The following is a 26,307-nucleotide window of genomic DNA, read 5'->3' as shown; positions in this document are numbered from 1 at the left end:
TATTAATCATTTACCAACAAGAAACTCACAGCGAGTCTGTTGTACAAATGAACAAGATAAAACTTGCCTGATGAGACCTCAATAAACTTAAAAAAAAAAAAAGACTGAACCATAGCCTCACTGTCCCTGTACCTCTGGTCAGAGGGTTGGTTTCCTTCGCTGTGAGTAGCGCATTTGGTGCAAAGATGTTTTGTACCTTCTTAAAGAGGGCAATTTCACTCACTAAATTTTCTTAGTCTAGTTTAAGAACATTGCGATTGAAAATCTGTGGAGGGAGCTGAAAGTTCGAGTTGCCAAACGTCAGAAACCAAACCTTAATGACATGGATAGAATCTGCCAAGAGGAGTGGGCCAAAATCCCTCCTGAAATGTGTGCAAACCTGGTGGCCAACTACAGGAAACGCCTGACCTCTGTGATTGCCAACAAGGGATTTGCCACCAAGTACTAAGTCATGTTTTGTGAAGGGGATCAAATACTTATTTCCCTCATGAACATGTAAATCAGTGCATCATTTGTATGTGTTTTTCTTTATTGATGGTAATCAGACCAAGGGTTTTAATGCGCTACGTGGGATATATGCGTTACAAACTGGATACCCACTGGAGGGTAGTTGTCTGGAAAGCTTTCCTCCTCTCGCTACCGTATATGAACTAAGATTAAAGTCCCAGCACTTCTTGGATACTTTTTTCCTTCATTGAACACAGCAAATTGTACCATTCTACATCTGTCTGGCAATATGCCTGACACAAAAAAAAGAAGACTGATCATCTCGCTGTGGCAAGCAATCCACTTGTACATAATTTATTTTTTTGCATTTGTGAAATATTTACCTTACTTTTGGTTGCAATGGCATGATTTTTCCCTTTAAAATTACAGAAACTGGTTAAAGTTGGAAGTGGCTGTCATGAGCAAGCACTCTCAATAGCAAAAGACCATATACTGTTTTATAGAAGAAAAGAGAAATGAGACATTCGAAAAGTACAAAAAAGTTCTAGTTTTATTGTTATAAGGTTAGACATAAGTCTCCCTTGCCTCTGAAATCCAATCTGCATTCGGATCATGCTCCAGAGGTTACTGACAGTTGTTGAGGAATGTGACTTTTTTCAACCAGACTAACTATGTAACTACAATATGACCCCATCTCATTATCTGTTTTAATCCCATTTTTGCTGACAATCGCACTGCAAATGTGGTTGTGGGACGTTTGCTGTGCTTCCCTACCGATCGCTACATGGCCAGCGAGAAGCAGGCCATGGTATGAAAAACCCCTGTCAGCTGCCTACTGGAGCTTAAGGTGGGGTGGGAGGGGGGGGGTGATTGGTGAGATGCAGAAACTTTGCTCAGCTGCACATTTTTGACACCTCCCCCCAGGTCTAATTGAAGTCTAAGAGTACCTGCTTAGGACAGCCATTTTCCACATCAAGCAGTTTCTGTAACTTTAAAGGAAATATGTTATGCCATTGCCATAACTTTAAAGAAAACCTGTCAAGAAAGGCACATTTGCTGATTCTTTTCCAAAACGGCTAGTTACCTGGCTTTTAGACTGACTTTCTGGCAAGTATTGAGTGTCAGAGAAAGGTTTGCATAGTTGTTGCAGGTTAGTGACTTTCAAAGAAGTAAAGCATTTTTCATAAAGGGGACTGCATGCTCCGCTCCCAGGCGTTTCCCATGATCCCATGAATGATTGTAGTAAAGTTGGACTAAAAAGTGTTTCGATTTTTGTTATTGTGCATTAAAGAAGCAAATTTCCCCATCAATCAGTTTATTCAGATATAAAAAAGAACCCAGTTTAAAAATTGCTTCACGCTTGAGTTCTCTGTTTCCTTTTTGCCTTTTGTTTATATTTATAAAAGCAGGGTGTTCAGATGGGTTAGTATGTTCAAAACAAACATTACCTAAACATAGGGAATTAAAAGTTCATTGTAAATATTATATAGGTCCCTAGAACTACTGTTGGCCATACACTTGGCAATTTTTAATCAAACTCAACTACTCAAGCAAATGCAATCTCAAATAGTTGCTGAAAGCAAAGCAATCTACCACTAATGAGCATCATCGACCATCAGAATTCAGTTGATTGTAAAGTCCAAACAAGGCAATCAGTGGATAGCATCAGTTCATTTTATTAGAGGATCAAATGGAAATAGAATCTATACTCGAAAAAACTCAAGCAAAAAGCAATCTGATTCTACTGCATTCTGCCTCGAAATTTCAGTTCCATCTTCTTGTTTATTGAAACCACTATTAACTGTCTTATTTCAACAGAATATGGAATTTTAAGTTTGACTGATCTATCAACTTGCCATATGTATGGGTGTAGTGGGTTATTACACATGTTGTGGGAAGGGGTCGAATGTATGTTACAGAGTGGGCATTGTGTGTCCTGTGGCACACTTGAATGTCCAGGACTCCATCCAGTACTTATATCAGTACTGGAGCCCTGCGTGACCTGTAACAATGTTTGCATAACGCTTTATGTCCTCACTATACCACTACCCCAAAATTAGGATTTCAGGTGAATTCCTTGCCCCTTAATTGGCCTTAGTGTGTGTGACATAATGATTGTGCTAGAGATGTTAGACTGTAAGCAATTTGGGGGTTAGGGAGCGATGTGAACGGTTCAGTGCTCTCAGACATCTGCTGAAAATTAAGTTGTTACCATACAAAATTTATTTAACTTTGCTGTTATTCTTGTGTTTTTCGTTCCTCTTTCAATATTGTTTATTGAAAACAAATGTTTTTCAAGACCGTGTGGTACAAAGTCCAACAAAATAAGTATCAGATAACTGCTACATATCGTCAACCGGCAAGATAGGATCCTTCCCCACACTCCTTACCACGTAGCAGGTCAGTGCCATGTAGATGATGACCATCATTAACTGCACCCTAAGGAGTAGGGTAATTTCCACTGGTAATACAGAGATAGCCCATCTATGCCTCGATAGAGGACATAAGGATTCAATATCACAGAATATCTGACAGATACACATTCTAAGTAAAGAGACTAATAAGTGTGAAGGCAAAGTAAACTATGACTAGACAACCACATGAAGTTCCCAGTAACCAACTAGAGCCATGTTGGGTTAGGGAATCCTTCACACTTGTACCAATACATTAATACAAGGTCAGTATAAGAGTCAGGATATAGAAAAAAGGAGGAATAAAATACTAAAAAGAGAAAAGGGAGAATAAATGTGAAGAATGAGACTGATCGCCCCGTTCTTGCCCACTGGCCCCCACTAGGGAGATTGAAGATATCTGAACCATGGAGTCCAATCGTTTCAAATGAAGGTTGTTTTTCCTGGAGGATACTGACCAATTTTTCATTAATCATAATCCAGGAGATTTTGTGTTTGACTAGCGCAGGGTTGACCACAGGTGTTCCACAGTGATCTTGGCTGCTGAAAAGATATGGAAGGCTAGGATTCAGAGGTATTTGGGTAAATTGCTGGACAGGTCAGAGAATAGCGCCATCTTGGCATTTTTGGGGATATTCAGCCCAGTTACTGAATAAAGTAGGTTAAATATTCTGGTTCAAAACCGTTGGACCTTTGGGCATGTCCACCAGATGTGGAACATAGTTCCTTCTTGCCCACACCCCCTGAAACATAATGGCAAAGCTTCAGGATAGATCTTGGCTAACTGGGCCGGAACGAGATTCCATCGGGACAACACTTTATAATTTGCCCTCACCAGGGAAGCATTGAGAATTCCCCTGCACATCTTAGTTGACCACTGAAACCAGACTTCCTTCTCTATGGATTCCCGAGTCCAATTTCCAAGCCGTTTGGAAGAGAGTTTGGGCCTTGCGCTGCAAACAGCGAGTATAATTCTGAGACACTGCCTCGCATGCCCGGGCTGCGCAGACATCTATTCTCATATAGCATCTTTGTAGCAATGTCCCCCTGATCTAGATCCAAAGTCTTTAAAAAATGAGTGATTTGGCAAAGGCTGGAAGGTCTCTGAAGGGGGCATTTGTAAAGTCTCCCAGAAATAAGAAGTGTGTCTAATTCCCTTGTGGTCTATAAAGTGAGTTATTCTATAGAGATCCTTGTTGACCCACCATTCAAAATGTTCAGGGTTTTGTCCAGGAAGAAAGCAGGGGTTCCCAAAAAGGGGGGCCTCCAGAGTATGTGGTGACTTCAAAGGGTATATACCACACACTGTGTCCCAAAGGCTCAGGGAGTGAGTTGTGTTTTACCCTTCTAATCACTGCGGGTTTACTCATTTAGCACTGCCATGTTTAGGGAAGTGTCCTATTCTGCTTTACTTCTCACTGAAAAGGACAATGATTGTGATTTTGTGACATTCTGTGAATTGGTCTGGGCACCCCACTATGGATGCAAAGAACCACATGTAGGTCTGTTTCAGAGGTATATAATTACATATTGACAAATACATTACATTGGTACCGTAGTCTGGTGTATGTGATAGTGTGTTTGCTATTCACAGTCCTGAAATGTGTGGGTGCCTCCGAGACCCATCATGCGATGGCGGTGAAGAAAACAAAAAGCAGTATAAAGTGATCGTATAGGAAGGAAAGCGAAAAGGGAGTAGAGGAGGAATGACAAATGTCTGGTAGGGGCAGGCTATCTTTATGACTCAATCCCTTAAGGCCAGTTGGTAAGATCAATTATTTTACCTCCCCATAGGCAACTTTTTATGAGCAGCACAATCCGTTTTATTTATATGTTCATTGCTAGGTGTATTAATCAAAAAAAAATACCTGTAAGTTCTCACATGAAGTTAAACTTTCCTCATACAATGTACAGTTAATGAATAATTTCAGGACCAAGGACAGCTCCAATGTTCTGTAATACAGTGTGTAATATTATGTTCTTTTGTGGCAGTAGCCAACATGAGAAATCTTTTTGGATCAAGATTCACATGCATTCATTGAGTTCACTTTAGACTTGTTTTGCCAAAATGTGATGGACTGTCATCAATGTTTCCATCTATATTGGAGACATTGTGTAGATGCAGAAATTCCATTTGTGTGATAATTTCATTGAATAGTGTATATTGGGTAACCGAAGCATGGGTATTACACATGGTATAAGTCAGCAACTCTGGTTTGTTATGTGTGTGCTAACAGATCCAGACAGTGTATCACAAAAATGAAATAATTTGCTCACAGTAGGTTGTAGGGTTGCATGGTTTGAAAATGTTGCTTAATGAATCCATGTTTAATGAATGTATGTGTTTAGATCTGATCTGTGTGTGTGTGTAATATATATGTATATATATGTATATATAGATTTTTTTTTTATTATTTTTTTTTTTCCCCACTGATCTTCTTTAGCCTTATTGTACAGAGTGTGATGCTCTGTATGTGAGGAAGATGTAGCAGGTTGTTATTGGAAGTGTTGGATATCCCAGCCTTCCCATCTGGAGAAGTACAGGCGTCTGTTACTCCATCTTGCACTGTGCCATTTTACTAATGGTTGTTTTGTTAACCATGTGACCTTTTAGAAGCATGTGTACATCTTGCTCGTCTTCATGTTTTTCCTCTGTTCTTTTCCAGAGTTGGCCACAATTCATTATTTTTCAAATATAAAATTAGGAATTTTGTTTGAATAATGATTAAGCTCAAAGGACATATTTGAAAGCTCTCTCTACAGTTCTATACCCGCTGTGAGAATTCAGTGACTGGTCTCTCTGAGGGGAAAAAAATGAACAATTTACCCTCGGTCTTTATTGTGTATAATACACAATACATTTTGCCCTGACTTGGCCATGTCCAGGACAATAAATTCATCAGTCACCAGTTTCCCCACCAGTCAGAATACTTCTGTTATAATGGAGCTCAGTTGCATGTTAGATTTTTAGACTCACTTTGTTGTACGTGATTCACGTCTTTATCATATATTTTACATACACCACATTGATCTCACCTATTGGTGAAACAAATTAATTCTTAATGATAGGCTTACTGCATGCTAAGAATTAAAAATCTAACATGTAGCTGATACCTAAAAGGTGATGTTACACAAGCACTGCCATATTTTGTAGATATGTTTTGCATTCTAGCACATATGATTCTTCAGCATCCTTTTCTTTTCTTCAGAAGATGCCAGAAACTGCACATGGTTACAGATTTCCCAGTGTTGTAACATGGAACATGTAAAGATCTTCAAAACACATAGAGATATGTCCTAGGAACTAACATGTTAAAGCATAACTTAATTGTATCTGAGCACCACTGGTAATGCCATTTAATTTTTTTTAACATGTAATGCACTCACCCATCCATCCATGTCTCCGTGCTTTATTTTGTTGAGAAATCACCTTGAAAACATTTACTTCCTGAAATCCATCTGCCCTTAGCTCAGGCATGCAGTAAGGGAGGGTATGCTTGGCTGAGAAAGCCCCTCCACCAGATGAAGAGTCATGGAATGTATGACATCATTTTGGCCTAGGTCAGAAACCAGGAATCAACTGAAGAAATTAAAAAAAAATGTTTTAAACATGTAAATATAATATGTCTTCTATTTACTAAGGTTAGCAGCATAAGAATTAAAAATAGTGAAAGAGAAACTTCAGTTTGTTATTTGTTTTTTAAAAGTGAGCAGCTACAAATACTGTAGCTGCAGACGTTTAAAAATCAGGTACTTAGCAGTGTCTGGGGTCCAGCAGTGTTTTCCCCTATCCAGTTCTTCATACCATTGCGGGTCCTTGGTGCCACCAGCTTGGATACAGGAGCCGGCTGTGGCTTTCTGGAGAACCACAGCCAGATCCCTACTGTGCATGTGTGAGCAGGCATGGTGCTTTGTGAATGGTCCTGCAGACTCTTGGGACATGTGACATGTACTAGGAGGCTGGGGGTGGGGTTAAGGAAGGGAGAACAGCAGGGGACTCCATTCCTGCCTAGGGGAGAATTGTGGGAGTGGGTACTGATAGATATCTGTACTCGTTCCCGCTCAGTTACAGGCTGTGAGGAGGGAGCAAATAATGGGACCTCCCTTTTTGAGTGAATTTCCACTTTAATGTTCATTGAGAGTGTTTAGTTTTGCTTAAAACACTTTTGTGCCAAGTAACAGAAAACATAGTGAGTGCCTCTTAGTTTTAAAAAATGCATTATTGATCCTCATAATTTACTATACTGTGGCCAGCACCTTGCAGTTCCCACAATAGGTATATAATGGTCAGTACAGTGGCTAAATGGTTAGCACTTGTGCACTTCCTCTTCAGCACTAGGGTTGCTGGTTTGAATCCCAACCACAGCACCACCTGCCTGGAGTTTGCATGTTTTCCCTGTTCCTGCATGGGTTTCCTCTGGGTACTCTGGTTTCCTCCCACACTCCATAGGCATGCTGGGGGGTTAATTGGATCCTGTCTAAATTGGCCCTAGTATATGTATGTATGAATGTGAGTTAGGGACCTTAGATTGTACACCCCTTGAGGGTTAGGGACTGATGTGAATGTACAATATATATGTAAAGTGCTGCGTGAATTGACGGCGCTATATAAGTGCCTGTAATAAATAGGAATAATAAATAATATCTCTCCTATTCAGGCCAGGTGTTCCCATTTTGAGAGAAGGCCTCCTTTCATGCACCAGTACATGTTCCTTGTGTATGTTCATGTCACAAAGAGTATGCTTACATTGAAAATGGCGTTTTCCTATACTGTTAGGCATACATGAACACCTTCAGTATATGAACTGTTGTTCTACTTTCTGTAAGCAGAACAATTCCCCATATGCTTTTCTCACATGCATGAAGCAGCACTGTAGCTTTTTGCATTTGCTGAGCAGGAATGGGGTGGAGTTTTGTCTCAACAGGACGCAGGCACATTATTAAAATGCCAGCTGACATTGCATTTGCGCTACGGAATCTATATTCACTGCTGGGGCCAGGGACTGCTCTAGAGGATGCTGAAGAAGAGTAGCATTGACACTAATAACATTACATACAAAACATTGATACAACCGCATCGTGCAAGTCTGTGTTGGGGCATACATCTTCATACATGAAATTGTGTGTGCTTTAGTCTGGCATTGTAAGGAACTTGTTCATGTGTCAGAAGCAAGCATATCAGAAGCAGGGGATTGAGTAGATCCTTTTTTTTTTTTTTTTTAGAACTACGTTTGCATTTGAAGACAGCTACAGAAATCTTCATCAGCCACATGAAAATTAATTGGAAGTGGTTGTATGTTGAGGATTCCAGTGCAACTCTCAGGTTACATAAGGCAAAAAAGGAAGCTATAATTACCAGGGTATATACAGAAAATTCTACTTTTAAGCTGGTTCATCCTTTAAAAGTGATCTTCAATTTTACCTCCAAACCTTCCTCCCTCTTTCTAGAGCATGTCCCCACATTGTTTTCTTTTACCTTGTTCCTGTAGCAAGAAATAATTTTTATTACACCCTGTGGCATCATCATCAGGCTTATAGAATTCCTACAAGGGCAGCTTCTAAGAGGAGGGAACAGCAGGGTGCCCCAGGGTAGGTCCTATTGAACTACATCTTGCAAGCCTCCCTTTCCCTACACACAGTTTGTGGGCATGCTCTTGGATGTCAAGGCAGTAGCATTGTTTTTCTGGTAAATCAATGTATACAAATGGAGAATGGCAAGGATAGGTGGAATTCTGTTGTCCAGCCAGGAAGAACTCAGGAAAGTCTGACATTTCTGCTTGGTATTTCAATGAAACAGAGGCAGCATTGTTAGACAAGAACAGAAAGCTAGGAGCTCATTGGATTTCTGTCAGGATCACCATGTAGTTTTCTGTATGTATGCCTTTTATTGACTCCAGCTTCTGAATGATGTAAGAAAGAGCACTCTCTCCTCCATGCAGGTGTTTGAAGACTGATGTTGTACATCAGGTATGTCAAACTGGCGGCCCTCTAGATGTTGCGAAACTACAAGTCCCATCATGCCTCTGCCTTTGGGAGTCAGGCTTGTAACTGTCAATCTTGCAATGCCTCATGGGACTTGTAGTTTGGCAACAGCTGGAGGGCCACCAGTTTGACACCTGTGTTGTACATGGATCCCTTCAGCCATAGAATGCATACTCAACCACATGCTTTCTTCGCTTTAGGTTATAATATCACTGTTTACATAGCATTTACTGTACAGAGGTAAGCTTGTATATTGCCTACCTGTTTCACAGACTGAACTTTTATGGAGACTTTAAAAATGTACTGCTTATCCTCATTGATGGCAAATTCCTTGTGAACACTAATTCCATATATTTTATATATGAACGTGTCACAGGTCCTGCTCTGCCATGGGGGTGGGGTGGCGGTGTCTGTGTTCTGTTTAATAACCGGAAGGATACTGTACGGCACATCTGTATATTTGTACTGAGTGCCACCCATACTGAGCTGTCAATGGCAAGCTACATGCTGAGGCTGTGTATGATTCTATATATAACTTGGTGCTTCTAATAACTGGTCTCCAGATCTCGTCCTCTCTCCACCCCATCTCCAGTGTGTTTATCAGTCACACAAACATTTGGCAGCTTTTTCCAATCTGGCATGGCTTTTAATGTTTAGCATATTTGTTTGCCTCAATACTCTCTCTTTTAGAGGCTTTTGGAGACTGTATTGTACATCTTTGAACAGAAAATCTGCTTCCGCTAAATGAAAGATGGAGGATGAAAGAATATCCAGTATGTTGCTTCAAAACAAACTCTGAAATTATGTAGGCTACATTTTGATAAAAGGCCAATACAAACTTCTAGTTGTATTCAGGATGGGTGGTTTATATGGCCCAGATTCAAGAGCCGAGGTTGTCTGGCTTGGCTGATTAGGCAAGGAGCCAAGCTGGAGCAGATCTGGTAATTTAGGGCTCTGTGTAGACTCCCAGGCTGCTTCTGTTATCTTCTGTGTACTGGGGACTGGGGAGTGCTGGAGTACCTGTATGGTACAATACAGCCCATGTTTGGTGAGAATCAGCTTGTGTGGCAAGAACTTGTACGTCACGGACCCTGTATGTCAGTAAGTCGCCAAGTGACAAGTTTTTTTCTGTTTTTGCTCCTGTACATAGTGTATATAGTATTTGTAAATAAATGACATGAATGTTTCAATGATAACTTTTGTTTTCTGTGCCTGTGTAAAGTGGTGTTAACTCATCCAGAGAATCATACACACCACTGCCCAGCTAATCCCTCACAATATACTGTATACACACTATATATGTCATAAGTTTGGAACACCTGACCATTACACTCAACATACAATTTTAAAATCACTGGTATTATTCTGGATCTTTCTTTGCAGCTATATCAGCCTACACTCTTCTGGGAATGCTTTCCACAAGATGTAAAAGTGCAGCTGTGGGAATTTGTGCCTATTCACCCAAAAGGGCATTTGTGAGGTTAGGTACTAATGTTGAATAAAAAGATCTGGTTGGCTATTGCTATTCTGATTCAATAGACTCCATTCAGAGATGATTAATAGGGTTGATGTCATGCTTCTATGCAGCCACTTCCTTCACATTAAACATGTCAAACTATGTCTTTATGGAGCTGGCTTGGTGAATGAAACAGAGAAAGATCTTCTCCAAACTTCCCCTCAAGGGTGGAAGCTCTCAATATATTAGTATTGTATGCTATAGCATTACTATTACCCTTCACTGAAAACACCTGAATTTAGTCATTTGGAGTGGTGTCCACCTACTTTCAGACACTAAATCTGGCCATTTTGTTTACAGTACTTTAATCCAGCTACTGCCACCCTCCAAACACCCCAACCCTCCCCCCTTCCCCTGCACCCATTGTCACTTTGTCACTTTTCAAAATCTGCCTGCACAGTTGCATCATACGTTCACAGGAATCCATAAATGAAGAGACTACAAGTCCTGTCTTCCACTACGGCAGACAGCTTGTAGCTCTCAATGACCTGCAAGGGCGCTAATGAGCGCCTTCATAGTTCATTCACACTTCCTCCAGCTTTGTAACAGCCTGTATAAAGGTACAGGCACAAGGCTGGGGGACGTGTCTGCAGGAGTTTGACTTTGCATCCGCAATCTACAGATTGCAGTTGCAATGTTCTGCAGACTCTTCTGAAAAAATAATACATGCACAATATTTTCGTACAAAAATATGTGCATTCCTTTATCAAAAAGGTGACCTATGCAGTACATGCTGAGTTGGCATGTTTCATAATAGGAGCGCCTAATCTTAGACCAAGAACTCGATCTGGTTGCTGAATGTTCAGGGTTGGATTTACATCTCAGTAGTTTATAGACAGAGAGTTTTGAAGCCCCCTGCCCCCCCCCAAAAAAAAACACACTAATCAACATGTTTACCCCTAAGCATAAATTCCTTTTGCAAGTTAAAATTCTTTCCAAACAAAAATGCAAAAATTCCCCATCCTCAGTCCAAATCCCCCTACCAGCACATATATTTACCTCCCAATCCCACGTTCCAGTTCAAATCCCTCCCAATTCCCTACAAATCACCCCTCCTCGCACACACTCTTTTCTTCCAAATCCTCCCTCCTAGTATAAATTCTTCCCCCAAATCCCCCCGCCTAGTACAAATCTTCTCCCACAAATCCCACTCCTAGTACAAATCCTCTCCCCCAAATACCCCCTCCTAACTTAAATACTCCCCCCAAATCCCCACTCCTAGCGTATACCTTCCCCCCAAGTCCCCGCTCCTAGTGTAAATCCTCCACCCAAATCCCACTCTCAGCGTGAACCCTCCCTCCAAATTCCCCCTCTTAGCACAAATCCCCTCAAATCCATCCTCTTAGCACAACCCCTCCAAATGACCCTTCCCAGCACAAATCGCTGCCCCCACCCCACCAGTTCTCCCCTCCTAGCAAAAATCTTCCCCAATTAACGGAAGTAGTGAGGAGGTGCGGATTTCATGTAACCCCCCCCCCCCCCCCCATCAACATTGTACCTGCAAGTCTGGACTGCTCATCTCCTGGAAATGTGGGTAGGGGGCGGGTACTTAGGCCGTGTACTGTCCAATCTAAGAGGATCCTGTGTAATCCGCTGTGTGGAGGAGTGCTTCACTGATAGGAGCAGGGAGGGCACAGAGAGCCTGCACAGCTCTCTTCTTGCTGACAGTTCTCCTATCCGGTCTTGCAGCGGGCATGGGTAGAGTGTTCATAAGGGTAGGGGGGGGTTTGAGGGGCACAACCAAAATCTGGAGGGGGGGGGCGCAGCCCTCCCTAGAAGCACCACCCTAGGTCCGACCATATACAGACAGGCACCCCTCTAGGAAGGGCGCCTATAGGTGCGTGCTTACTGTGCTTAAGGAAAAATCCGGCCCTGTGAACATTAAGGGACCTGAAAGCCAATCAAAAGAAATGTGCTTACTTACTCATTTTCTGGATTGGCATCTTTGTCTTTGATTTGTAGTTTATAGTTCAAAACACATTAGCTTGTCATATTCTTCATGTGACCACAGAGGTAGTTAGAAGAATCAACCCAAGAGGAGAAAACACAGTGTCTAAAACTTAGTAAAGATTCTAATCCTTCTACTCAGTGTTTTAATTTCTGTCTTTGTTCCCACTGGAGAGTCTGTACTAATAAAAATAAAGGAAGTAAGCAAAGATCTTCTTAAGAGGGACATAAAAAAAAAATAAACTTCACTGTATCCAAATTTCATAGAAAAAATGTTTGTCTTTAGTTCCACTTTTAATAATTTTTTTTTGTCTCATTGAATTTCATTTTCTGTCTTTCAGTGCCATTCAGGGAAGCGCCCAGGTACTCACACCGGAGGAGGGGGCCACAGAGCACTTTGGCAGCACCCAGAGTCCTCCTCCGCTCCAACAGCGACAACAACCTCAACGTCAATAACGTTCCTGAGTGGTCTGCTGCCTCATCTTCTTTACACCGCAGCCTCTCACCACAGTTGCTGCAACAGATGCAGAATAATCCTAATGGCACTGTAAAAACTATTGGGAGCTATTCCCAGGTCCCTCGGAGCCGCTCGCCATCTTTGAACCGTTTGGGAGAGGATGCAAAGAGACAGCAGCACAGGCACGTCAGGTATGCACTGACCATCTGGTGGAAATTGTGGATTTGCTTTTACAGAATGTTTTCTTGTATGACCTCAAATTTGATCCCTATGACAAAAAGTAATCTGTTAAATGGGTGTTCTTCATATCTTCCATATTGTGAAAATAAAAGGGCCTCCTGCCTGTGCAGTCTGACTTTCAGAGTGATGAAAACCACAGTTAAACATTTCACCTGCATCACAGACATCTAGTGCACTGAAGCAAGACAGTGGATGTCTTAGAGCAACATTTCATCATTAGAGTGGAACAGGGAATTGAGTTGGTCAGTGTGGGCAAGCTATTCCATTTTGCTTACAGAAATTACCCCCTTTGGGACTTTAATGCAGCAGACATACCATCACACATACATTCATAAGGAACTTTTTTTTTTTTTTACTCATATACTATATTGTACAGAATTGTTATTAAGAAATAGATTACAATTTATAAACACACTGCCTCTGATAGCTATTCCACAGATAAATTCCCTTTGTGAGATTACAACAATATACCATTCCTAAGATAACTCAAGTGCGTTTCGATCATTTCACTTTTCGATCCTTTTCCGTGGCCATAAGAGCAGGGATCTCTGAATAAACATATTTGAGATTAGTAAAAAATTGTGTTTAAAGACGTCAGTAACAATTATACAATCTCCATTTTCAAGCTAACAAAAAAGTTAAGTGGTAAATGTTGATCAGAGCAGTTATAAAAATACTGGTGTTCAAGATGAGACTGCGTGGTCCAAAATTCGATGGTGTAAGCTATCAGGAGGACAAGAGTGATCACATACCCATCTCTTAATACTCGCAGCAGAGAGGGAAAGTCAAATCACCCTCCATATCCTTCTATAATCATCATATAAGAAAACATAGAGATTAGAGACAAAGCATTTACAAGAGGTAGAAAGATTTATAAGCCAGTAAGTAAAGTGCTGACCGTGGGAAGAGCCAGTGGACACAGTGAGCTGGAATATTCCTCATTCTGTAGCAAAGATACCAAGAATTCCAATGGGCTAGAGGCTATACCCAGTTGCCTCGTCTATATAATAAAAAATGGGGCTGTAAGAGTGCAGTCACAACCACGTACAACTGTATGCATGTTTCCCACTATAAAATGGCTGACTATTATATCCATGAGTACATACCGCCGTCTAAGAAGAACGGAAAATAGATCCAAGCCCCTAAACGATTGTTCCACAAAATGTCTCTCCACACTTCCACCTGACAATACAGAAATATATGCACAAAGGGGGAAATAAATCATCCAGTTTTCCCTTTACTAGCATCAAATAACCATCATAGGTGGAGAGGAACAAACCATCTATGCTTACTAAACTGTCCAGTGTCACATGAGAAACCACCTCCAACAGAGAAAGCCAGCAACAAACTGCAGTAATGCCTCCAAATATATCTGAGTGTGATACAAGTATCTCGTTAGGGAATGATCAGATCCTCCTGTGCCACCAGAAGGAGATAGGGATGCCAACTGGCGCCAAAAATGGTGTTTGTATGTGGCCACCTTGGTATCTGTGATCCATGAGGGAGAAAATCTCCCCTGGAGTCCGCCGCTGTCCCGTCATAAATATGTGACATCATGATGTCACTCAGACGCCCGGTGTGAGGACACAAGTCACGCTGGGCGCATGCACAGTACCCCAAGACATCCAGGGGTAGTCCTAGGATGGGAGATTGTCCTCTAGAGGTGCTGGGAAAGAGAGCTATACTCTGTCCGTACTGCTGAGGGCTTGGAACAGCCTAAATGGGTGCAATACCCAAGAAGCCACTCATGCCCTGTGCTGGATGCGCAACCTAAAGGTGACCCACAAAGCCGGAAAACAATGCCACCTAGAAGTCCATCTGAAAGATAGATCAGTATAGCTAAGACAATATATTTATCACATTCCATAATATAAAAAATATAATGCAGAATATACTTATAATAACAAAATTGTTGGCACACATCCCCTAAATCAGCATCTTATTGAAACTTTGATAGTTTTAAAATATAAGCGAAATACCTGTTGTTTATGGAAACCTGGGCAAATACAAACGCCACCATAAAGGTGAAAGTCTAATCCAGTTTTTAGGGGAAAGAATTTAATCAGTTTTACCAGAAATTAACTCCTTCAAAAAAGGATGAAAGGATATTGCTTCATTTAAACCTGGAGGAACTGTAGCTTGTAACTTTTATGAGTCAAAATGAGTCCCATTAGGTAATAGAACTACTTTTTTCTTATCCACCAAATAATAATATGAACAATAACCACAGGGATAGGTCGCATAATCCTGACAATGTTTATCTCTGAAACTCTCCTTGTTTTCACTTTGGACTAGTTTGTCCCGTAGTGAGCTGGCCCTGCTAAACGTTATTGAAGGTGTGGTATTCACAAATTGTTTAACCAAATCATCACCTGTCAAAATAGACCAGTGACCTTGCAGATTCGTTTGATCTGTGAGTGTTGGTTTGAATATCTTAACACTATACCAGTGGGTTCTTTTTCTGATGTATCTGCTCTCTTCTTTTGAAATAGGAGGATGTGACGCGACTGCCAGCAGGTGCGATTGTACGCTTTACTCAAACAGGTCTTACTATATCCCCTGTCGAGCAGTCGCTGTCTCAACCCCTCTGCTGCCTCCTGAAAATCTTGTTCTGTGATGCAATTATGTCTCAACCTCAAATACTGACTGTAAGGTATCGTATCTTTTAGTGATTGTGGGTGAAAACTGGATGCATGCAGGATAGTATTCCCTGCAGTATCCTTTAGATGGAGTCCGTTAGAAAGGCGGCCACTGCTGTCCTTTTGTATGCGCACATCCAAAAAAGTTGTCGATTTCCTTACTATGAGATATAGTAAATTAAAGGTTATAGCTGTAGCAGGCTCCTTGTACAAGAGGATTCAGAAGGAATCAAACGTTCAGCAGTCGGTCCTTCCTCTCTCTCCCCTATTTGTAAAACCTGGGCATTCTGCCAAGTTCATGACTCATCCCCTACACAGCAAAGGACGCTGGGAAGGGGAGGAAGCAGGAAGTGAAGGGGGGAGAACAGAGAGACATGAAGCTGGAGAAAAGACAGGGACATGTGGAGCCCGTCCAAGTAGAGGAGGAGGCACTACAGCACTCAGCGCGGATAGAGGGACCCTGCTGTGTGTTCAGAGTCTGGTGAGCTGTCCCACTGGAGAGAGTAAGACACACCATTTACACTTTGCATATAGACTGGGACATCCGCACCCCACTGCTGGGATCTCACCCATCCGGGGCCCTGTGCAAGCCACATATCCCCCTGCCTGCTTTGTCCCTCACCACCAGTGTAATTGAGACTGTCTGCCCCGGGGACTGACACATACTGGGAGATTGCATCCTGCGACTGCCCCTGGTCTTGGGGTGCTTTGTGTTGCTCTAGACCAGTGATGGCGAACCTTTTTGAGCCCGAGTGCCCAAAACTGCAACACAAAACCAACTTTTTTATTTCAAAGTGCCAACACTGCAATTAACCACTTGCCTACCGGGCACTTCTACCCCCTTCCTGCCCAGACAATTTTTCAGCTTTCAGTGCTGTTGCACTTGACAATGACAATTGCAACACATTTCTTTCACACAAATAGAGCTTTTTTTTGGTGGTATTTAATCACCACTGGGTGTTTTATTTTTCGCACTATAAATGAAAAAAGAGCAAAAAATTAAAAACATAAAGGGTTTTCTTTGCTTCTATTATAAAATTTTGCAAACAGGTAATATTTCTTCTTTGATGTGCGTTGGTGAGGCTGCACTGATGGGCAGCACTGATGGGCATTGATGAGGCGGCACAGGTAGCACTGATGAGGTGGCACTGGTGGGCATTGATGAGGAGGCACTGATATGCAGCAATGATGGGCACTGATAAGCGGCACTGACTGATAGCACCAACTGGAGGCACTGCTGAACAGCACTGATAATCAATGCCCTGATTATTAGTGCAGATCTCCCCTGTCACATTTGCCGGTTATCTGCAGTACTTTCTTCAATCTGTGACAGCGTGCAGCCGATAACCAGCAACTGTATTTACATTGTGATCAGCTGTGTCATTGGATACAGTTGATCACGTGGTAAAAGCCTGCTGTGATTGGCCTTTTACCTTATCACGTGATCAGCTGTATCCGTAGGACACAGCGATCACTGGCAGCGCAGGGTGTGTGCCACTGGGTTCGCGTTCTGGGACGCCCTCCCAGAACTAGACAACCACGCTGTAGCCATCTTTTGGCTATAGCATGGTTGGCAAGCAGTTAATCTCACCTCTGGCAGTGTCGGTGTGGCTTCCAACCCAGCAGCTCATTCCCATCCACGCTGAACACATAGCCCCTGGCCCCGGAGCAGTGTGGGAGTCTCTTCCTCTCTTCCACGCCCATCCCCGGCTACATCACCCTTGGTGCCAGATCTGCATAGGAGCCGTTTCCTCTCGTCCACACCCACCCTGGCCCCAGAGACGTGGGAGATGTAGTTTGATGGGGGTCCAGTGTGGACGAGATCTGGATGGCCGGTCAGTGTGCATGGTCCGTGTGCGCTCTTCTTCCTGGCGTGCCCACTGAGATGGCTCTGCGTGCCAGCTCTGGCACGCATGCCATAGGTTCGCCATCACTGCTCTAGACACTTAGATTGGATTCTCTCAGCCCAGAAACCTAGTGAAATCTGATGTAACCCACACCAGCTGAAACTCCAAATAAGCCTTCAGCTGCTATTTACTTCATTGTAAGGACTAAACGTGCACCAACTAGAGCTCCACCGTTACAAGGACTGAAGTGGGGGAATCTGGCTTAGTAGCTTTATTAGAGGTACCTCTTTATTGCATTCTGTTCTGACTCTGAGGTGATTTTTGGCTAACGCCCCTCAGAAGCAGAATCATACACCAGTGTGGGTAATACATTTCATTGATAGAGTATAAGTAAGTTTATTTGTTTGATATCAGTTGTATTCTGCTTAAAGTGCGACTCTGCCATCAGGAGATTTTTGGCTGTGAAGCCCTCTAGTGGCAGACCAAATTTACTGCATTGCATAAATGAAGACAAGTAAGTTTTGAAGTTGAAAGGGGAACCCCACCCCTCTACACTGCATTTCATTCTCCATAAAATTGTTCTTGTTTCGTTTAACCCTGTGTCAGCAAATTTCTTGGCAGGTTATTTGCTATTCATTACCAGTTGTGCCAGAGGGATTGGGTTTGCTTAGGGTTGGATCTATTGAGCTCAGGACCCATAATCTATTCCAGCTTGTCCCAAGGGGCAGTGCTACATAGCTGTTGGTGTTCATTTTTTTTAAAGCATTCCAAAAGCATTTCCTCGGGCCCCTCCCAGATGAGAAATACATCATCTATGTACCTATGCCACATAGAGATGTGGCATGTGTACAATGCAAAGTTCTCGTCTGAGAGGAACCAATGTTCCCGCTTCCCCCAGGTACAGATTGGCATAGGATGGGGCACAGCATGTCCTCATTGCTACGCCCTGTACCTAGAGGTAGTGGGAACCATCCAACGAAAAATAGGTAAAAACCCAGCCAATACAAATTCATTCATGGGCCAATCCTAAAGGGATCATTGAGAAAGAATACGTTGTACAGCTGGCACGCCACGATTGTGCGGGATTGAGCTGTAGAGGGCTTCAGTGTCGTTGTCTAAAAATGCTCCCTCAGAAATGCTAGAATTTTCAATCTGTAAAAAATGAATAGTATCCTTCACAAATGAAGTTAATGAAGACACATGAGGTGGCAAATAAGAGTCTCTTACACGGCTCAAATTTTCAGTCGGGCCTCCATTCCCCAAAACAATAGGACGTGCTGTGGGATTTGTTGGGTCCTTATGTATTTTAGGCAGACTGTAGAAAGTAGGAGTTCTATGGGAATTTAACACTAATGAACTCCAAAAATTCCTTATAAATTATGCCAACTTCCAGGGCATGATCAATCAACTCATAGAATTCAGAAACAAATTTTTCAATCAAAGTTACAGGAATGGAACCATACCAGCTTTATTTTGCAAAATCCTAGAATACATTTCTTTATATTGTATGTTGTCCACAATGACTACATTTCCTCCCTTATCAGGCAGTTTAATTGTAATAGTGTTACGTTCCTGTAAGGTGCATAGCACAGTTTTTTCTGCTTCTGATAAATTACAATTTTTTTACCCGACTATAGAATCATATTTTTTATATCTCAGTGTTTGTTTAAGAAATATCACAATACTGGGATTATTGTTCAACGAAGGAAATTTTGAGGAAGGTTTCTAATTTCTTTTCCATTTTATGGAGATGTTAGTTTCTCTAAGTAACTAGACCTCGCTACGTATTCACAGTGTATTCAGAGTCATTAGCTTTTCCCAGTCCTCACCAGAGTGATTTCCAGTTCATATTGTTGGGCTCCTGCCCCGATAGACTTGGAGCAAATGCCCATACAACTCTGGTCCCCAAGGCTCCCTAATTGTGTTATTCATTTGTCTTTGGAAACTAACTTGTGAGATGAAATACAGTAAGCAGTTTACTGTGTATGCCATGCATGCAGTTACTACGGGAATACGTACATTTATGTTCTAAGGTATCTGTTCACTTTTCGAGAAAGGTTTGTATGGAAAAATCCAAAATGTACTGTACATTTCTAATTACAGACTTATGCATTACCAATAGATTATCTCCCAAACTTACTGAGTTCAGAAGGAGAGACTGTACATCCTCAGTTACATCACTCCTTAAGAATCAAAATTGGTTCTAAAGTCAAACTTTTTTTACCCGAATACTTTCCCTGCATTAAGGTAAAAATCGTCCAACTACTTGTTCTTTCCCCCCAAACACTTACCTGAGTCTTCTGTCGATCCTGCGCCCTTCTGCATCAGCTCTGCTCGCTCTTCCTCTTTCACAAGACACACATGCAGCAGTGGGAGTCATTGGATCCTGCTGCTGTCAGTCAAATCCTGTGAGGTGGGTGCGGGGGCATGGCTAAGCCTAGCTGTGTGTCTATGGATACGCACAGTCTGGCTCGGAAGTGCACTCACACAACTGGACTGCACTTGGAGAAGAGGAGGAGCTGAGAGTGCTGGCAGGGGACCCTAGAAAAGGAGGTAAGGGACCACTTTGTGTAACACCATTGCACAGAGCCAGAAAGTATAACTTTTTTTTTTATAAGTAACTTTTTTTAATAAGTATCCTGTAACTTTTTTATTTTGGGAAAAAAACTATCTCTTAGAACTACTTTAACATACAACAAAGATTGGTTAAACCACCAGTATTATTCACCGCTACATTTCCTTTATACTGGCATTTCAAAATAACAAATGCGATATTGTGGAGATTAGGCCGGCACAGACCAGCTGAAGTGTACCATCTAGCCTCTGTTGGGAGAATAGCAGCAGAGAGGTGTGAAACCCTGCATAACCTATATCAGTCTGTCACTGTCAATAACGTATTAACTATAGAAGTTGTTCTAACATAGCCATAGGATAGGGCTGCATAAGTATTTTATCACTTGATAGCAAGAGATTTAACTAGTTAAGTAGCAGTCAGCAAGGAGTTAAATCCTTTGCTGACAAGCAATTAAAATCATCCATGTAACCTTGGTAGGACTTGATGACCTGGAGATGAACAGCTTCGAATACCTGACAACATCCCAGACTGCATGACTGACAGTACTTTAGTGAGAGGTTATGTTACATTAGTCAAATGACTATTCTTGTAGTCATAAGGGCCCATTCACTGTATATTTCATTGTATTCATTAAATATAACTCCATAATGTGAGTTCAGCAGAGACGATAAGAAAAATACCACCAATAACAGTTGATGGATTGTAACCTTTAGCAAAATCTTGTTTCATGAAGTAAAAAGCCTGTTAGCATGTTTTACAAATTTGACTTGTGTGGGTATCATAAATGCCTGTGACATGGTACATACATAATTCAGAAAGAATTCTGGTAACTGTCTTTGGTTTCAGTTGTTTTATGACTGTCACTGATCTGGAACAAGTATTCAGATTTGAAAGTCAGAATGGAGTCGGAACATTTGATTTGCATACTTGTACCAGGTTATTGTTTTATACAGTATTAAAGCCATTAGCCACTAGAATCCCAGATCATCAGTTTTACTGTGGGTGTAAAGGCAGAAGGTTTTTTACCTTCATGAATTTTATGAGTGCAGCTTCCCCCCCAGGCCCCCTATTACTCACCTGAGCCGGAACCCGATCCAGCGATGTGCATGAGAGTCAAGGCTTTCTTGGCTGTGTCAATTCTCATTGGCCTAAAGACAGCATTAGTGGCTCCTGCCGCTTTCAGTCACAACCATTGAGGAGGGAGCGGGGTCAGGGCCATACCGCACACTCTATCTTATGGACACACAGAGGTGGTTTGGGAGCCAGCCTGTATGACTACCCGCATAGCAAGCAGCTTGCTATACTGGGCATTTGGCAAAGGGGGAACGGCCAGGCATGCTGGCGGGAGACCCGAGAAGAGGAAGATCGGGGCTGCTTTATGAAAAACTATTACATAGAGCAGGTAAGTATAACATGTTTGTTATATATATATGAAAAAAAACCTGAACTTTTAGAATCACTTTAAGCCATACCTAATTTTTCCAAAACCTAATCTCTTTAGAAAGGCCATATGCAAAATTGGAAGAGCGTAAAGAGATTCTAAACCCTATTTTTTTTTTTAAATAAAAAACATGTCATACATACCTGCCTTAACCATTCCACAGAGCAGCCCTGATCCTTATATACTGGGGTCCCCCACTGGCGCTTCTTGCTCCTCCTCTTCAGCAAGTTCCCCTATAGGAAGCCACTTCCTATGGAGGCACTCGTGGGGTCTCAATCCTGAGCCATGCTGCCTGTGTCCATAGACACAGACAGAGCAGCTCAGCCCTGCCCCCCCCCCCCCCCCCGCTTCCTCATCACAGGATTTGATGGACAGCAGCGGGAGCCAATGGCTCCCCGCTGTTGCCTCTCTGCCCTGTGAAGATAGAGAGCCGCTGTTCTCAGACACAGCACTGGATCAAGATCAGGCTCAGGTAGGTGTTTAGGGGGCAGTCTTGTGCACAGAAGGTTTTTTCCTTAATGCAGAGAATGCATTAAGGTGAAAAAAACCTTAAGCCTTTAGAACGACTTTAATGAGCAAAGTGGAAAAGGAGGAACATAAAGCTGAATTCCAGGTAAACCGCTAAATACACAGATGAAATAAATACATGGGAGCCTTTTTGCATGCCAAAGTTTTTGTATTTCTGTTCATACATTCTTGAGTCCTTCCACACAGCACATCCAGGAGGATGACACCACTTCATTAGTTAGTTATAGACTTCAGAATAATTACAGTGGTGTCCTATTGGGCCTCGTTCAAATGGGCCTATGTAAGCATACAGTACATCTGTGCAAAAGGGTGTGTTTGCCGGCATGGAATGAAGAGGTGTTTTATGCACTTGTATGTATGCAGGCAGTCCCATTTATGTCTATTGGGACGCAGCGGCTACAAGTACACAGAGTGTAGGTGCGTGTCCTTGAACACACCCAGTAATAGTTGGGGGTCACACACCCATACCCACATAGATGTCAAATTGGGAGCTGCAGCTGTGTTCCATTTGACCTGAATGGGACTGCTTGCATACGGATGCACGGAACATCTGTGCATCCCGCGGGGGCCAAACAACCCTTCACGTGGATGTATGTTTGTGAAAACTAGGCCTTACTTTAGCACATTCTGAGCCACTCACCTGGAACATACAAACTGCAAATTAATTCAAATTGAAGTCATACATCTTTATCTGCATGCCTGTTTCAGGTCATTGCCTTGGTAAGGGTTAAATACAATAGATCAGCTTGACAGGCAAGCAGCTAGCATCTTCAGAAGCCAAATATGATAATTGCAGGCTCTAGGTCAGGTTTTCTTAACATTACGTTCACTAACCACTCCCCTTCCAATTAGTGCTTTCCCATTGAAAGAAAATGCATCCTGTCACTGCTTATAGCTCCGACTGCCAAGCGTCTCTTGACTTCTTCTTGGCCCATGTTTACCATTTAAATCTGTATCCTCGTGGGGGTCCATAGCTTTTTACCAGATTCTTAAAGAGTTCCTTGACTTAAAAACGTTTAAAAACCACTGCTCTAGGTTTTCTCAGCACAGGTTTTCTTAAATTTGCAATTTTGACTGTAGCGCACCTGTACCTTCTCTTTTCTGAAATACTCTAGAGGCTTCATAGCTGAAAACAAAAGCAATGCTGACCTTTCCAATCCCTTCCCTTTACTGCTTGTCATTTCTATCAAGACTACAGCTGCACTTTAAACCTTTCCTGAAAATCTTTAAAAAGGATATCACAGACCCTTTGATAAAAGCACGTGTCTCTCTCTATTGTCACCTTCCCTTGGTGTTACTGCTTGAGGAATCAGTGAAAACACACAGGGAGATTGAAATCTGTGCCTCTATTTTTGGCTCCGTTAATTTTCGTAGCTAAGGCAGGTCTGTGATATTTATATGTTAATGTATTCTGTCTTGAGCCCTTTAGTAAGAGCTGAAACATTTATACAGCAATAAAACAGACAGCAACCAACAAAATGCCAAACTAAGCATTCCTCGGAATGCGGTCTTCCGAGGATGGCAATCCTCTGCTATGCATCCATAATACTCAGCAACCGCCGGCCGCCCGAAACGCATCTTGTTCATGTATTCATTCGGCCACAGGGAGAATATATGGAAGATAACATTGTCTTGCATTAGAGATAGTTATTGGACAAATTAGGTATTATGGCAGAATTGAAGGATCAAGGTTAAGATATGCGCTGACTGAAGAGATTCAGAATCTGCCATAGTGGTATCTCAGCAGCTGTCGCCAGACTCTGTGTCCTATGATGATCTGCTCAACTGGTGGCTTCTGCCTGCTAAGTAACGTTGTCATTTGCATGTATCAGTTGTAAATTCAGAAATGGCTGACATGAGACCAGGTGTTTGGGATTAGACATTTTAGTATTGTTTTTTTTTTTCCAGTCTTCCGTTGAAAGTTGATAGTGGCAATATATGATGCAGTCCTTTACATGTTGCTTCTAGAGTCACATTAAAGCAAACCACACAGAAATCCTAGTCTGTCTACCCATCTGTTTTGGATTTGTCTGGAGCATTGGGAGAAAACCCACACAAATAGCAGTAGAGCCTACAAAGTCTATAAAGACAGAATCCATGATGGAAACTGAATCTAAGATCCAGTGCAGAAATACAAAAGTGCTGTTAAGCAGCGATCAAATGTATGCTGGTTAGGGTGATTTAAGTGACTCTTCCATTATGGGATTGACATTTAAATAACCCCAGCCTGTAAGAGAAGATGCTGTGCTGCATTATGAACTTACCTTTTTAAAGGCTGGCATCTTCAAACTGGTCTGCTTTACTGATCCCTGACCACTACAGGCAATCTACACTTCTGGGTGTGTCAAGTACCTGCTCCCCCCACTGCCTGCTGTGGCTTCTCCCACCAGCTTCTACATCTTGTAGAGACTTACAAAGTGGTAACAGGTACTGTAATGTGGTGGGGGAAGCAGGTATTCACACACCTAGAAACGTTTAATATCTGCAGGAGCCGGGAACAGCAAAGCGGTAGAGTTTGAAGAGACATCACCCAAAAGATAAGTATATTGCATCTTTTTTATTTTAGTATCAACCATCTAGTGATCAGGTCACTATAAGGGTGCCGTAGCTGTGGATTCTCATCTTTTCCTAAACCTCACAGGATAGAAATGATAGCAAGTGCCAGTTATGACTTGTCTTTGAAGGTACAAAGTCCATAACTGTCATTGTTATGCTTGCTTACTGACTGATATCCCAAAACAGTACACTGCCAGTGCAGGACTGCTGATATGCAGTTATTTGCTCTTAGTTGAAGAGGTTTGATTGAAAAAAAAAAAAAAAAATGGCAACGCACATACACTGCCAGCTGTTGTACTACATACAGTGAGGAAAATTATTATTTCACCCCCTGCAAGTTTGCCCACTTACAAAGAAATGAAGGGTCTATCATTTTTATCATAGGTATATTTTAAATAATAGAGACAAAATATCAACCAAAAATCCAGAAAAAAACACATGATAAAAATGTTATAAGTTGAGTTGCAGTTCAGTAAGTAAAATAAGTATTTGATCCCCCAAGCAAAACATGACTTAGTACTTGGTGGAGAAACCCTTGTTGGCAAGCATAGAGGTAAGATGTTTCTTGTAGTTGGTTACCAGGTTTGCACACATTTCAGGAGGGATTTCTTGTAGTTGGTTACCAGGTTTGCACACATTTCAGGAGGGATTTCTTGTAGTTGGTTACCAGGTTTGCACACATTTCAGGAGGGATTTTGGTCCACTCTTCTTTACAGATCTTCTCTAAATCTTTAAGGTTTCTTGTCTGTTGCTTGGCAACTCAAAGTTTCAGCTCCTCCCAAGGGTGGACGGACAACTCATGGGGCCCCTGTGTCCTTGCCCAAACTCAAAAAAGCCTATGTAAAAGGTACCAGGGGCTTCTCATGGGGCTCCCTACTGACCCCGGGCCCTCGGGCAGTGTCCGAATTTTCAAATGGTCAGTCCGCCCCTGCTCCCTCCATAGATTTTCTATAGAATTAAGGGCTAGAGACTGGCTAGTGCTCTCCATGACTTTAATGTGCTTCTTCTTGAGCCACTCTTTTGTTGCCTTGGCAGTATGTTTTGGGTCATTGTCATGCTGGAAGACCCACATCCCAGTGACCCGTATAAACCAGAGATTCCTACCTTTAGGTTCCAACAGCGTGGCAGCAGGTGGGAAGTGGAAAAGGCAGATTTCCATCTTCTCCTGAATGCTGGGGGGTGGCTCTGCATACTGCCTGCTATGGATCACAGTCTTGCATTGTCATAGTGCAGGTGAGCCAGCCAGCCACTATCACTTTATCAGTCATTGGTTGTTATGAGGCTGAAAGCTGTCCCACCTGCATCATGGTAACTCAAGGGCAATCAAGGGCAAATTGGGTGCCATACTCAGCGTTCTGGGGGTGCCCAGGCAGCACCCTGGTTGAGAAACACTGGTGTAAAATGTCTTTGTATACTGTAGCATTAACAGTACTTTTCACTTAAACCACCTTAGCTAAATACTCTGGAGAGGTGCTCATGTATATTTAACCATATAGTAGTAAAGATCTGAGGTCTTCTTTATGCAGCCAAAGAACATGTAGTTCTCCCACTAGCTAACTAGCTTCAGTCTGGCAGTACACTGCAGTTCTGTCATAGCAAATGCATTATCATCAGATAGAATAGATACATCACTGTAATTAACCCTCTCCGTTGGCTTCCTTATATTAACACACACATTATGCTCTCTAGGCATTTAGACACTTTCTAATATAGTCAGGTTT

General features: G+C 42.1%; 1 protein-coding gene across 6 annotated transcripts in view; it reads left to right on the top strand.

The window, feature by feature from the left end:
- SHANK2 (SH3 and multiple ankyrin repeat domains 2) overlaps window positions 1–26,307 on the top strand; it is a 791,629-nt gene that overhangs the window by 373,277 nt on the left and 392,045 nt on the right. For all 6 annotated transcript variants that reach the window (XM_089684605.1, XM_089684599.1, XM_089684598.1 and 3 more), the window contains one exon: window positions 12,645–12,951. In XM_089684605.1, coding sequence (XP_089540731.1) covers window positions 12,645–12,951 — 307 coding nt within the window. The remainder of the gene's footprint in view (window positions 1–12,644; window positions 12,952–26,307) is intronic.

Source organism: Staurois parvus, unplaced genomic scaffold, assembly GCF_062004578.1.
Source record: "Staurois parvus isolate SC_StPar_1 unplaced genomic scaffold, SC_StPar_1.0 ptg000350l, whole genome shotgun sequence".
Lineage (NCBI taxonomy): Eukaryota > Metazoa > Chordata > Amphibia > Anura > Ranidae > Staurois > Staurois parvus.
Note: the sequence above shows the minus strand (reverse complement) of the source record. Positions and strands in the feature narration are given on the sequence as shown.